This window comes from Diabrotica virgifera, chromosome 2 (assembly GCF_917563875.1).
Source record: "Diabrotica virgifera virgifera chromosome 2, PGI_DIABVI_V3a".
Lineage (NCBI taxonomy): Eukaryota > Metazoa > Arthropoda > Insecta > Coleoptera > Chrysomelidae > Diabrotica > Diabrotica virgifera.
In genome coordinates, this window is record NC_065444.1 from 178,724,495 (window position 1) to 178,740,847 (window position 16,353).

Here is a 16,353-nt window from a genome sequence, read left to right on the forward strand (position 1 = left end):
TGAGGGATATGTATGAGGGAGTAACGACTAGTGTTAGGACAGGTGTGGGAGAGACTGATAAATTTCATGTGAAAGTAGGATTGTATCAAGGTTCTGTGCTTAGTCCGTATTTATTCTCATTAGTTTTGGACCAGATAACAGCGAAAATACAGGGTAACATTCCATGGTGCTTAATGTATGCTGATGATGTCGTGTTAGTAGGAAATAGTGAAAGAGACTTAGAACAAAAACTGGAACAGTGGAGACAAGCTCTGGAGGAAAAAGGTTTAAAACTTAGTAGGACAAAAACACAGTATTTGGAATGTTCATTTAAAGATGGAGCTACTACAAATAAAATGGTATCTTTGGATGGTGAAATGATTGTAAAAAGCAATAGTTTTAAGTACCTAGGATCGGTATTACAGAGTAATGGAGAAATAGATGGAGATGCATGCAGTAGAATTAGGGCTGGATGGATGAAGTGGAAAGAAGCGAGTGGTGTGTTGTGTGACAGAAAAATTCCAATGAAGCTGAAGGGAAAATTCTATAAAACAGCCATAAGACCAGCTATGATGTACGGAACTGAATGTTGGGCAGTGAAAAAGAAAGAGGAACAGCGAATGCATGTGGCGGAAATGAGAATGCTTAGATGGATGAGTGGAGTGACAAAGAAGGATAAAATTAGAAATGAGTATATTAGGGGAAGTCTAGGTGTGGCACCAATTGATGCCAAAATGAGAGAGCATAGGTTAAGATGGTTTGGTCATGTTCAACGTCGAGACGTTAACCACCCAATACGAAGAATAGCTGAAGTGCAGATTCCTGGAAGGAGTAGGAGAGGAAGACCAAAGAAGACCTGAGGGGAGACGATAAGGCAGGACATGTTGGTAAAGGGGATTAACATTGATATGGCCCAAGATAGAATTGTGTGGAGAAATGCAATTAGGGAAGCCGACCCCGCATAGGGATAAGGCAAAGAGAATGATGATGATGAAAGAAAGGACATGTTGTACGATTATGCCTTGAAAATATAACCTAACCTAACTTTATGTACGCATTTTAGCATTGGATCTAAGCCACAGAATAACTAACCATACAGAAGCGAAACTGACTGTCGTTTCCATTGATTGTGTGGGAACCGAAATATTGACCTTGAGCCCTAGTTACAGAATGGAACTTGATGTTCTAAGGAATAGACCAATTCAAATGATGTGATATTTTTGACAAGTAGCTATTAAATAATTTTGAAATATAAAATATAACTATAAAATATAAATAAACTATAAAATAAAACATATATAAATATAAAATTTAACTAAAAACAACTGTCACTGTCAGTCTAAAAGTGAGGTTATACCAGTTACGTTGACACATGAGCATGAAAATTATGTTACCATTTTGGGCCTGAGTTTCGCTTCTGTATGGTTAGTTATTCTGTGTCTAAGCTCCAAACTTGACATATGACACCGTTGCCATATCCTCAATTTTTTCATACTATCACATTACATAAAGGTGCATTTAAAAAATCGCTTTGAAGTAAAGTTTTGACAAGTAAATACTAAAGTATCAGTGTAAATACTGGATATAAAAATAACATTAAACAAAATGGCACACTTTCTGCGGATCTTGCAAATTGATATTACTAATATACCTATGCAATCTTAATATTCGATTACACTTAAAATAACTTCTAAACAACTTTTCTCCCAAAAATGGCCTTTTTTATAATTTGTTCAGACTATAAGTCGTTATATTTATACATTAAACGTTCTTATACAATCTTATTCTTATACATCATACCATACCCCAGTTAAGACAGTCTTGTATATTATACAAGAAATAGACCAAACAAATATGGCAACATTGTGACTCTTCAGATGACAAATAAGTTCAATGTTATTCGAATTTGCAGTGTTGCCGGTGCAAATTCTGCCCGTATACGTATAACATTTCGAAGGACGTTCAAAAATACACATTCACGTTCGTATACGAAATTTTTCATTCGAGTTAACACGCATGCGAAAATATTCAATTGAATTCGAAAATATGACCCCTGACCGCCGACGAGGGCCGCTGGCTTGCCAGTTGGCGTACAATGGTTTCTAGGGAGCTTGGTCGAGGGCAAAGCACGGACAGCACACACATATGTCAATGGAACCAACACCAACTCCATCATTCTTTCTTCTCTGTTGTCTGATAGTCTTTTGAATCACCATCGTCCGGCATAACCCAGGAACACCAGGACCACCAAACTTGCCCCAGTGTGCTTACTACTACTACATTGTTTGATTTGCTTGTCTGGATAATGATCAGAAGAAATGCGTTCAATGTGCTTCCCCGTTTAGGATTTTGTCCTCTTCAGGGTTTGTGGTGAATGTTTAGAGTTGGCAGCAAAAGCAAACAGTCCGAAAAACACACTGGGGCAAGCGCCGTGTCCTGGTGTTCTTGGATCCTTGGTTATGCCGGACGGTGGTGTCCAGAAGGCTAAGAAGTCAACAGAGAAGAAAGTTTGATGGATTGTTGTTGGTTCCATAGACATTTACGTGTACTGTCCGTGCTTTGCTCTCGACCAGTCTCCCTAGAAACCATTGTACAACGACAGGCGAACCTGCGTCCCTCGTCGGCGGTCAGGAAGTGGCTTTGAGCGCAGCGTGGACAGTGAGCGTTCGAGTGGAGAAAATAGTTGCGGCTATTTTCTTGGGACGAACAGGTATAATTGTGCAATGAAGTTGGGAAACCGCAAAAAACCAACTTCTCCCTGTTCGGGGTAGGGAAGAGGAAATGTTAGAGGTGGGTACGGTAGGCTAACGGGGTAGCCTCAAGGATGTTTTTGTACTCCACCGGGAGTTCGTCAATGCATGTTTGCATTAGAGCGGACGGTACATGAATCTTTTTGCGTTTGGGCTTTCGGTGGAGTACGTGGCCGGAAGATGAACAGGAACACTTGAGAGATTCTTGGGTGTCGGAAGGGGGGCCGTTGATTACTTTGATTTTGAAGTTCCTGTTCAGAGAGTTTATTCTCTCGGTGATTTTGGGGGTGTTCGAGATGTTATGGATTTCGTTTGAGGGATATCGCCAGTGCTCATAGTTACATCTACGCAAGACTCTACGCTCTGTCCTCAACAACCTCTCTTGTTTTTGTCTTGAGCAAAGAGAGTAGATACAAGACTTGTACTCCATGACGGGTCGAATAAAGGTCTTGTAAGTGTGAATGAGAGTCTTCTTGTGTGTCTTGCCAATTTTTCCAGAGAGAGCGTTGAGAAGTCTGGCCCTGTTCCTTACCCTATCTAAAGTTGCCTTTAGATCTGCGTCCCAGTTGAGAGTCCTGGTAAACAGTACTCCCAAATAGTTCACAGTCGGGCTAACGACAAGCCTTTCTCCCAACAGACTCAGAGGATATTGGTCATCTTCATTGCGAATGATTCTATTTGACACAGAAGGGGCGCGAAACACAATTGTTGTTGTTTTGTTCGCGTTCAGCGTGACTCTCCACTTACAACACCATTCGCCGACACCGTCCAACAGAGCCTGGGCTCTTCTGAAGAGGAGTCTTGGGTTGTATCGAGAGGTAGTTGAGAGCAGAGTCGTGTCGTCTGCATAGAGAAACAGCCGAGTACCTGGGATATTTTGGTTAGTGATGTCGCTGTTGTAGATGATGTACAACAGCGGCGCTAGGACTGAACCCTGGGGAACTACAGCTTGTGGAGTGAAGGGGGTGGACTTTTGATCGCCTATTTTAACTCTGACAGTACGATTGTGGAGGTAGGAGTGTACAATTTTGGTAAATTGCAATGGTAGCCCGATGTCCAGAAGTTTCCGAACAAGCCCGTCGTGCCAGACCTGGTCGAAAGCCTTCTGCACATCCAGAAATGTGGCTATGGCGAATGAACCATCGTTGATGGTTTGAGTAACTTTGGTGGTGAAATCTATTAATGCATGTTTTGTAGATTTACCTGACTGGAATCCGTATTGGAATTTTGGAATGATATTGTGATTTTCGAGAAAGTCATTGAGCCTCTCTTTTAGGATTAGCTCAAGGACTTTACCCAGAGTATTGATTAGTGAGATTGGTCTATAGGATTCCACGTCGGTTGGGGGTTTGCCTTTTTTCAAAAGCATGATGGTGTTGGCCACTTTCCAAGGAGTAGGAAAGTGGCTGTTTTTGAGACATGCATTGAATATTTTAGTTAGAAGAGGAATGATACTCTCTGGAAGTTTTTTGAGGCACCTTCGGTTGAAGCCATCAGGTCCGGGAGCGCTGTTTTTGCCGATTTGGCAAAAGCTCTCCGTTTCCCTGTCTGTGAGGGGGTCCATGATAGGATCATAGACTGGAATGTAGTGGTTGAGAGTAACATTTACAATGTATTCTGTGTTGAATTTAAATATGCGATCAAAGTTCGGGTTATCTGGCGTTTGAAAATTGTTTTGAAGCGAATTTCTGAATGCTTCGGCTTTCCCTTCTGGGGAATTGACTATGTGATTGTTGACCAACAGATGAGATGGTTGAGATAATTTTTGTTTTGTTAGGACTTTGAATTTTTGCCAGAATTTACCTCCGTCTCTGTAGTCCAGTTTTGAGGTAGCATCTTCCCATCGGCGAGCCGTTAGGACAGATATCTCCCTCTTTATCCTGGCACAGATCCGGTTGTACTCTGTTTTGATTAGTGGGTTTCTGTTGGCCTTGTATTGACGTAGAAGACGTCGTTTTTGTTGAATTTTGGCAATGATGTATTGTGGAAGTGCCGGTGATGTATAGGTTATTTGTTTGAGTGGAATTGCGTGCGTGATCGCCTCAGTGATGAGGTTCTCGGTATCGGTTGCACTTGTGTCGATACTATCGTTAGTATCGAGTTCGCCTAACATTGGGAGATTTTGTGTGATGAAGTTTTGGAATTCAGTCCAGTTAGCGTGACGATAGTCTCTTATAGATCTTGGAGGGTTTGGTTGTTTTGGAATGAGTATGTCGGTGTCGACAAGAAGAGGTAAGTGGTCTGACGTTATCGAATCGCCTATGTGACATCTATCCCCGAACCGATCCAGAATGTTACTAGTAACTAGGATGTGGTCGACAATAGAAGCCCCATTGGCGTTCAAAAACGTGAATTCAGTGTTGGTGATTCTTGAAATAGGAAGGTCTAGTAGATAATCCGTGAGGCGGATGCCTTCTGGGTTTTGACGATGATCACCAAACTGTGTGTGTCTACAATTTAGATCGCCCATCAACACAGCCTTGCCGAGCCTCGAAAAGTACTCTAGCAAATGCCTGTTGAGTGGTTGATCCGGGTGTTTGTAGTAAGAGACTATCGTGAGGGTTTCGTTATTGGGGATGTGCACGTCAATTGCCAGGAAGTCCACATCCAGTGTGCTTTCGGACTGTTTGCTTTTACGACCATTGTCCGATGTTTGATATCACATATCACATTCACCACAAATCCTGAATAGGACAAAATCCTAAACGGGGACATCTCAATGTAAGCTTTTCAATAAAGCATGCCAAATCCGGCAATATTTCCTGAGTTCTAAATTTTTCATTTTCCATCCCTTCGAGATGCACGACGAACTGAACGCGTTCCTGAATGCCGAAGAACCATCCATAATAATAGGAGACCTAAACGCCCGATCCCCTAACTGGAACGATAGAGCTACAAACAGAAACGGTAGACTACTAAATAATTATCTAGTGAGCAACGAAGATACCGTGGTGATTGTGCCCATCGAACCAACATACTTTCCTGAAAATGCTCTACCAACCCATTTAGATATAGTAGTGGCCAAAAGCCTAGGACTACAAACAGACATCCGAACCTTAAACGAAGGATCAGCAGACCACAACCCCATACTCATAGAAATAGGTACAAGGGAAGAAGATAACAAAACAACAAAAAAAAAGAAAGGAAACCAAGTGGTCTAACTTCAAAACGCCTAGTGAGCATAGGAATTGGAAATATTCCTACAATTGACAATCCACAAGAAATAGAGGAAAAAGTCCTAGAGCTTCGAAAACATCATAAAAGAAGCACTAAGAAATAGCACTACTGAAGAAGAATATGAAATTCATATGGGAAGATTTAGGGACATAAATCAGGAAATAAAAGAAATGATAAGGGAAAAGAACAGAGCCAAAAAGAGAGCCAGAAGAACAAGAAACCAGGAAGATAAAAATAGGGCAAATCGACTGAATCGACAAGTCAAACAGGCACTAATATACCATAGAAGCCAAAATTGGGAAAACTACATAAAAGAAATGGAGGAAAGGAGCCAAACTAATATGCAATAAATATGGAGGCTCCAAAGAACTTTAAGAAACGATAGAAAACCCATTCCCCCACTACATGGAGAAAACGGGATGGTCTACACAGAAGAAGATAAAGCCGAGGTGATGAGAAGGACACTTGAAAGAGAGTGCACACTGAAGCTGTGAACGGTTCTTATTTAGAAACCTAAAACAAATAAGAGTACTGGATATTATGGAGGAAAAAGCCAGAACAGAATTTGCTGAGCTAGAAGACCACCCAAACCGGATCCTGCAAGAGATATTAAGGTATGATGTGTACCATAGATGGAAACACAGGAGACCTAAACAGCAAATATTAGTAAATATATAATAATAGGCTAGATAATCGTAGCTCTATCAAGAGAAGACAACTTGCTCACCTTTGGCATCTCATTATATTTATTAATGTTGATTTTTATACGTTTCAGACATCCCTCAAAACAATATACAAAAAACTTAAAAACGGCTTCAGCCACTAAACAAATCAATAAAATATTAACAATAGGCGACAGTTACAAAAAAATATTAGTAACAAAACCCAAAAAACGGGCATGAGGAGCCCACATCCTCGAGCGCCGAGTCACCGAACTGGACATAGCCCAGAGCGGGGACTCGGCGCTCGAGGAAGCAAAACAGATCGAAGATAAGTCACTAGGGATAGCGGGAATAGAGCGCCTCACGCTGGCCTGCATTGATCGGGGTCGGATTTCATATGGGAGTCCGTGTACCCAAGACTCCCATATGATAAGCACTTTGCTGATTGACAGCCCCTGTAGCGCATCAGAGTGCTATAGGGGGGTAAGTGGATGGTCTGGAGCATTGAAGCGGGTTGGAGTGATTTCTGCGTACAGGAGTTAATCCTGCTCGCCCCAATGAATTGTATCACCCGAATGTCATTCTCTAGGGGTGAGCATGAGCAAGTCTCTCAGGCTGGGTTAAATCACTATGCTTGCTTGCTTGTGAGATGCACTTTGAAAATGCATTGTCTTATGTACAAAATTTTTTGCCGGGGATCAATTTAGTTCACAAAATTGCCTGACACTCTCTCGAATCGAATGCAAAAAGTTGCATGACGATTCATCTTACTGCACAAAATTCTTAGGTTTTGGGCTTTTTATTAATGTCGACTAGTTTTTATTGTCCAATGTGGCAATAATGTAATTTAAAGGTTTTTACACCTTTTCATGTGGCTAGTTTCAATTAATTGTACACTTCGCGTCATATAAAACTGGTACACTTTTTTTCCCAATGTAAACCTGTGTTCAAAGTGACAATTATTGTTCGTGAATCACTTCGTTGTTGCCATCACAGATAACGGAATTGCACTAAATCTGAATACAAAAAAATAACGTTTAAAATGTATATTTTGAATTGTAATTCATATATTTAAATTCCACACTTGTTCACTGTAAAAGTTATTCATTTTGTATTAATTTCAAATTTAATTTTTAATTTTTTCAGTGTGTATTATTTATTCTAAACAACTTAACGCAGTTTTGTCTTAAAATTTACGAGAAACCAATCACACCTCTCGATTTGACATTAAACATAATAATAATTTAAAGTCATATCAAGATTTATTATCTATCATTATTTTTGAATTGAAATATTTTCATAAATTATAATAAAGCACGTATTAATGTATGGATACTTAATTGAAATGACGGAAAATTAAAATTGTTTTAGTTTTTAGTATATTAAAAAATGCGGTCTGTCGCACAGCCCTGCTTTTACCTAGTTTGATATAATATTTTCGTTGAACTGGCAACGTTGCCCTAGAAATTAGAATGACACTTGTGACAAGATCAACTTACACAACTTAAAAAACACGAGTTTCGGTCATAAGAGTTGTACCAGTTTTTTTGACGCGAAGTGTACACTGGACGTTCACACTGATGATGGTCAGTTTGACCGAAAACGTTTTGTACAATTTCCACTTACTCGTGAATAAATTTAATAATTTTAATAAATTCATAGACCTAAATACAACAGAAGTGTTTACTTCATTCCACGTTGTTTTATCGAAGGATACAGTCAACTACAGGGTTTACTCTTTTGAAAATTTTAAAATTTTATGAACTTCAGTGGCGAGTATTCGCTCTTCTGACAGCGATAAAAGCTTGTTATCGAGTCGATTGATGACGAGAGTGCATGCTTTGGATTAGATTTTCAATGTTCAATTCCTCCACCACTATGCCGCCAAGCTTTTTTGAATTTCTGGGGGGCCAACACTTTACTTCGTAAACAGCTTTTTATTTCATCCCAAACATGTTATATGGGACTGATAGCTAAATTACGAGCAGGCTAAACAAATCGTGTGATTTGAAACTCGTCAAGATACTCAGTAAGTATCCTAGCAATTGAGACCGTGGATTATCACACATAAATGTTGCATCATCTCCAAGAATAACCATAAATGGAAAAACATGGTCTTTGGTCTTCTAGAACCTGTGTCAGATACAGATGCGCAGTCAACGTCCTATTCTCTATAAAGATTAACTCCGTGCGAAAGTCAAACGATATGCCTCCCCATGTCATAGCCTGACTCTCCAAAAAATGAAAGTGGTTGAAATACTCTTACAGGTTTATCTGAGTCCGTAAAACAGAAGCTCGATTTATCGGAAAAACCACATGATCCAATTCTGTATTGTCCAAGCCAAGTGTTCTCGTGTAAAATTCAATCTGGTAATTCGGTGTTCACGAGAAAGTAGCTGTCCAGTTACACTAGTTCGAGAAGATAAACCAGCAGCATGAAGTCGCCTCCTAATTTTACATTCACTTACGTTTACATTTCCTTAATAATGTCTTCGAGTAAGCATACACATTTCTTCGTAAATTCGCCATGCTCGTTTCACACTGGATCGACTTACACCAAGGTTTCTCATAGTTTCGCGCTAATCGTGGCCATCTTCTAACTGCGCCACAATTCTTGAAGCCACAACAATTACAGTAAATTGTTACTTGCTCATTACAGTAAATTGTACAGTAAGAGCAAGGACACACCAGGCGGCGCGCGTCGAGTCGACGTCAAGGCAGCTTAAAACACATGGCGCGGTTTAACAGCGGCAGCTATGCTAGGATTTAAAGTATTTGTATTTCGTTGTTACCAAATTTGGTCGCGTGTTGGCTGCTGTACGATACGATGTCTGAAAGTTATGACGATTTGTATATATATCGGGTGTTCTACAGCATTCGCAGTTTCCAGCATCCTACTCGCCATGCTTTTCGGTCACGAATATCTTCCTCGTTGAGTTGTCTACTGTTCATTGCTTTCTCTACATCTTGTAACCATGTTCTCTTCGGTCTGCCTCTTTTTCTTCTCTCAGGTGGTGCATACTGGATCATTTTCTTGGGCCATCTTGTTGGTCCCATTCTCTGGACGTGCCCGTACCATATCAATCTTTTTTGTTCTATTCTGTCTATAATATCATTTTCTACTTCCATTCTTTCTTTTATTTCTTTGTTTGGGATATGCTGCAGTTTAGATATTCTGCAGCTTCTTCTAAGCGCGTCCATTTCTAAAGCTTGTAGTCGTTTATTTTATCGGTCTTTTACTTCCCACACTTCCGAGTTGTACAGGACAATTCCTTCCACAATAGTTTGGTAGATTTTTTTCTTTGTCTGATTTTGCAATCCTGTACTCCACCAAATGCCACTCAGCTGTTTTATAGCTTTTCTTCCTTGACTTATTCGATATTCTATATCTTGATCGCATGTGGACTTTTTGTCAAAAATAGAACCTAGATATTTAAATTCATCACACCCTTTTATGTATTCCCCTTCTAATTCTAAGTCTTCAGTATCACCTCCGACTACAAAGTATTCAGTTTTCTCCATGCTCATTTCCAAACCCCATTATCGGTACTCCTCTTTCAATTTTCTAATCATGTAACCGGCGTCATCTTTATCAGCAGCAATCACAACTTGGTCGTCAGCAAATAGCAATGTATACAAATAAGAATCTCCTACTGGTATACCCATTGTTTGGCATTTCCTAGTCCAATATTTTAACATATGTGTAAGGTAAATTTTAAATAACGTGGGCGACAGACAGCATCCCTGCAAAAGGCCTTTCGAAGTTTCAAAGGTATTTGAAAGTTTCGTTCCAATTTTAATTGCTGTTGTCGCATTAGCATAGAGATCTTTTATTGTTTGGATGTATTTTCTATTTAAAGTGGTTTGTTGTAATACCTCAAACATTTTTTCTCTGGGAACGGTATCGTATGCTTTTTTCAGTCTACAAATACTATGTGAGTTTCTAGATTTCTAGCAGAACATTTTTCTAGTAATTGCCTTATGCAGAAAATGTTATCTGTGCATGATCTACCTGCCCTAAATCCCCTTTGTTTTTCGGAATCTTGCCACTCCTTTTCTATCCGTTTCTTTATTATTCGTCCGTACAGTCTTCCAACTGAGCTGGTCACACTAATGCCTCTGTAATTATTACAATTTTTTCTACCACCTTTTTTGTATATAGGGGTAGTTATTGCGTTTTTCAGCTCAGAGGGCACGTCACTATTCCCTGAAAGGTATGCGTTGAATATTTCAACCAAAATTTCTTTTGTCTGTGTCGTGCTGTGCTTAATGAGTTCAATTGGAATACCTCCGGGACCAGGAGCTTTATTGCTTTTCATTTCTCTTAACGTTAGTTCTAGTTCTTGAATAGTTATATCTTCTAGTTGTTCCAGATTGTTTGGGGCGATGATGGTTTGCCTTACATATTCCTGTCTATTCTCTTGCAATAGGTTTCTAAAGCATGTTTCCCACTCGTTTCTATTTATAAGGGATATCTGGCATCTTTTTTGTACGTTTTGTCTTGTATTTGATATTGTTCTCCAAGCTTCTCTGCTTTTTGTTCCTCCCATAAGAGTGTCTATTTTCTTCACATTTCGTTAGCCACATATTTTCTTTGGTTTTAATCACTTCTTTTTTTGTTTCCATTCTTATTCTTGCGTAGGTTTTTCGGTCTTCTGAGCAATTGGTACTGAGCCATTTTTGATATGCTTCTTTTTTCCCTCGTCTTTTCTTTTAAAGAATCTGTAAACCAAGGGTGGTGAGTGTTATTTGAGGATTTTTCCCCTAACGCTTCGAATGCAGCTTCATGCAAGCACTTTTTTAGCCGATCATATTTTTCATCTGCTGTTCTTGTATTAAACTGTGTATTGGTTATCTTTTGGCTCAGCCTTAATTTAAAAAGAAAGGAGATTTAATTATCTTTCAGTGCGTCGATGTTGTATTTGTACTGAGGCGGGTGTTCTTCTGTAATCTCTTCCTGGGTTTCTTCAATTTTGTTGTTCAAGATATATGGAAAGTATATATCTGCTCTGAGTAAAAAGTGGTCAGTTCCACATTCTGCACCTCTATAAACTCGTACATCTTTCGTCACAATTGATGATTTGTGCTTCATGATGACGTAATCTATAATATATTTCAATTGTCGGGTTGGCTGCGTCCATGTGTATTTATGGATGGATCTGTTTTGAAAAAATCCATTCGTTATCCGTAAGGAATACGCTTCACATAGTCCCACAAGTCTTGTTCCATTGTTGTTAGCAGTTTCTTCGCCAAATCTTCCCACAATGTCGTCATTTATCTTTGACCAAGTTCTGGCATTGAAGTCGCCAATCATGATAATCTCTTTTCGGTTGCTGATTTTTGAGATGGTGTCCGCTAGGCTTTCCTCAAATTTATCTTTTACATCCTGGTTTGAATCATCGGTAGGAGCATATACAACAAATATTTCTAATTCTCACTTATAGAGTTTTAGACCTACTCTTAAAATTCGTTCATTTACGTATTCCCAATATTTTATACTTTTCTTATATTTCTTGCGTATTGCAAATCATACTCCTGACTTTGCTCTATTCTCCTTCTTCACTCCGCTGTAAATATGAATGTAGTTTTCTTTTTGTTCCATTCCAGTTCCTTTCTTTTTTGTTTCTGTTAGAGCGCAGACATCTATGCGATTCATTTTTAGTTCTTCAAAAATAATATGTTTTGTAGAGATTCCTTGAATATTCCGTGTTCCGAAAATCATCGTCCGTTTCCGTAGCCTGTTTCGTTTTCCGTAAGTTCCATCCTGGATCCGAGGCATAGCGTATGGATTTGTAATAGCGTGTGTGTGCATAAGGTATGACGATTTGTCTTTTGTATTAAATGCAAGTTTACTTTACCTTAGATTAAAGAAAAAAAGAAACGCAGGTATTGGATACATTCTATCATAAAGGAACGAAAGCATAAGGAATTTTTTACACATTATATAACGAAATTAATATAATAAAGGCCCAGAGAAGTTTTTTAATTTTACAAGAATGTCTAAAAAGTCTTTTCAGGAGTTAGTAGTAAGTATTAAAGAGCCATGTTATAACGCTAAGAGGCAGTCCATTCTATGGTACGCCACTGAGCAAATACAGGTGTTAAATTGATGCCCCTTTATTATACCCCGTTAATTGGGAAATGGTGATGTTTCACAAATTAATATTAACAAAAAAATTATTCAAAATAAAGTCAAAGTATGCATCGAGAAAGATGAAAACCAGAATATACAAAACTGTAATAAGAGCAACAGTCACCTACGGATGTGGTACATGGGTGCTAAATAAAACAGAAGAAGAAATGATAGAGAGTTGAGAACGGAACGCACTGAGAGCTATTTTCAGGGGAAAGAATACAGATATAGAAGACGGCTGGCATAGAAGCACCAATCAAGAATTAAGGATGCTTTACTAGGAAACAAGTATAACAAGATACACAAAGTCATAAAGAATCAAGTGGGCAGGTCATGTCGAGGGTATGGATAAGAAATGAATGCCAAAGATGGTACTGCTACGAAGACCAATTGGGACTAGGAGACGAGGTAGACCAAGAAAAATACTGCAAGAAAGTTTCAGGAATATATAGTATCGATGGAAATTATACACTGGAAAGAGAAGGCAAAAAATAGGATATAGTGGAGAACCATAGTTCAGCAATGTTTACATGTATGTAAACATTGTATTATGTAAAATTGTAAATACAAGGCCTGTAGAGCATAATAAATAAAATAATAAATGAGGTACGATAACTGTTTTTTTTTCTTTATTTTTATGGAGTCAATAATTTTATTTTTATTAAAGTCAATCCTTCTGACAAATATCTCAAGTCAAGTCAAACTGGTCAATGGTTACAGATTTGAAAATTCTGTTTGACTGTTTGTGAAATTAGGTTCAAAGAGTTTGAAAAATAATTTATTTAATAGATTACTTTTTTTCCAGATATAAATGTACCTAATTAAGTTGCCCTTTAAGCTATAAGATAAAAAAATTAAAAATACAATGAGTTCCATATAAAAATATTTTGATATGGGAGTAAAAAATTCAAGTAAAAATATAGTTCGAGTCTGTAATTTCCATCATTAAACAAGATTTGGCAACACTCACAAAAAAATTCGCTAGAAAACAGCTCAAACGTCTGTGTTGTACCACGATACACGCATATATGATATGCCTTCGAAGTCGTAAAACCGACTGGCGACATATGGTTTCTAGGATGGGTCACGGTAACGCCGCTGCAACGAAAATTTTAAGAGCGCTTGGTGTGTCACTGCATCAAAGTATAGTAAGGGATACGTCGCTTTCGACATCTCAGCGGGGGTTCAGTCGACGTACGCCGCCCCGTCTGTGTTAGAAAGTTGCTTCACGACACAAAGAATTTATAATTGACGATAAAACCACAGAAATAAAAACAATGAATTTTTTTAGAGATGAGAGATTTTACATCAAACGATTATCGAAACAGTAACAACAACATTTTATTCAAGCAATCCATCATTAAACTATGTTAAAACCGAAGATAGTTAACAAATAATAATTTCTAAAATAAATTTAAATTAGACGGCGATCCTTGTTTTATACTCGGCAGTTTACTTATATAAAATATCTACTAACCTGCTGTAGCCCCTGCAGCTTCAACACCATTTTCATTAACGTCAATAAAGGCCTTTTGTAAAACAAAGTCGACTTTAAGTGGACCATCGGCGATATTTGAAAGTTCATCTCCGGTTTTGAACAGTTGTCTAACTCCCAACTAAAAGGTAATAGGTTTAAGTTTTTAATCTAATAGCACATAAAATAATATTTAAAATACTATTTTATATCCTATCAGATAAAAACAAATGGAAAACCTTTTCCGGTTATACCATTCGAGGCTTCTAACAATGCAAGCCATGTGAATTCTGAGACTATAGGAAGACGAGGAAATTTTACAATTTATAATTCACATCCCATCTGCTCAGGCGGTTTTCCAGCGAGAATGGTTCCCCTCGTACTCCAAATAGAGTCGTATATAAATTACCAATTAATCAATATTTTCAATTTGGTTGCAACCCGAAACTGCAGTCGTATTATATTCTGGTTCAATCAGAGAGTACAGCAAGCATCTCTACCGGTTTCGGAGCTTCTTAGCTCCTCATCAGGAGATACATATGCTCTTCTCTTTGAAGGAAGCAGGATAATACTCCGCGTGCAGTCACGGATTGCAACGAACGAAATGGAAGGGATGCCTTAGCGACATCTGCTAGAAAAAAGTTTAAGTTTTCAATCTAATAGCACATAAAATGATATTTAAAACGATTTTATATCCAACCAGATTAAAAACAATGAAAACCCGTCTCTGGTTAAACTATTCGAGGATTCTAAAAATGCAAGCCATACGGATTCTGAGACTGTAGGAAGATGAGGGAATTTTACAATTTATAATTCACATTCCATCTGCTCAGGCGGTAAATTCCCTCATCTTCCTATAGTCTCAGAAAATAGTACCCCACGATAAAAAATTTTTCTGTAAAACTGAGAACCATCCTGAAGGACCTAACATTAACCCGACATTCACATACGTTATGTCGACATTCGGAAACCACGCAATACGTTTCGGCGCATCACACATACAAATTTGAGGCATACGCATTTCAGTACTGTTTATTTTACCTTTTGCCGCGTATCGTACTTCTTCGATTTACTTGATATTTTCACAGTAAGTAGGGAATAGCTCAAGAAACAAAGTCTACTCTAAATACCATGGCGCTTTTATCTTGAGAGGCGGTTCCCACCCCATCAAGAGAGTGAAAAATTTTTTGATCAAAATAACCACGGAAGTAGCTAGACAACCTAATTCTAAGCAAAAACTGTTCTATCATTTTTTTTTAAACTCAATACTTTTTGGGTTATTCGTGGTTGAAAATATGCAATTTCCATTGAAAAATGACACCATTTCGGGCGGTTTTTTGCGAATACCTTAAAAACTATGCCTCTAGCTAAAGAAACTATATATTACACTTTTGTAGCTTATAAAAAAACAAAGAGATTCGTTCCTTCATAAATCTTTTAGTTTTAATAGAAAAGGATATATGGTAGGTGAAAAAATTTTGTTTTTTTTGTGTATACTCAAATCGGTGTATTCAACTTGAAATATCAGAGAAACGTTCAATTTTAGGTGTATCATGTATCATGCTCCCAATAACTTTTGTAGTGCTTGAAAAGACCTATAAAATGAGCAATATTAAATGTCGATTACGTTCAAAATAAACCAGATATGCTGCAAAAAATATTGATGACTAATATATTTTAAGAAAAAATGAGAAGTGTATTTAATCCCTCATCCACCAGAATTTACATGCACCGTTTTCCTTCTATATTACCGTTTACTATATTATTATTTCTATGTTCAAAAAGTTACACGAATTTAAAATAAATGGTTTTTGAAAAAAATAAGATCAAATTATATAGCGCATTTTTAATTTTTTTTTTTAATCTTCCTATTTCTCCGTGTAACTCAAAAATGATAAAAGGTACAAAAAAGAGATACCGCACAAAAATGTAGGTTTTTTTAGATAACATTTTTGTAAAATCCACGAGGAAAACAAACTTCCTGTAGCTGGCTGTATACCATAAATCACAAAAATACCAAGTTTTTTGTATAAGGTGTATATTAAAATACCCTAAATAAGGGTCACAATACAAAACGTTTTCGGATTAAGGAATCCATCATCAGTGTTTAAAAGCCCTAAAATTAAGTACAACCTAATTAATTTAGAGAAATGTTAAAAATTGACAGAGTTAAAAATT

The 16,353-nt window shown here is 37.8% G+C and overlaps 1 protein-coding gene across 1 annotated transcript in view; it reads right to left on the reverse strand.

The window, feature by feature from the left end:
* Nucleotides 1-16,353, reverse strand: part of LOC114329168 (antitrypsin-like) — a 255,271-nt gene that overhangs the window by 33,813 nt on the left and 205,105 nt on the right. Inside the window, exon 6 of the mRNA XM_050644939.1 lies at nucleotides 14,179-14,317. Coding sequence (XP_050500896.1) covers nucleotides 14,179-14,317 — 139 coding nt within the window. The remainder of the gene's footprint in view (nucleotides 1-14,178; nucleotides 14,318-16,353) is intronic.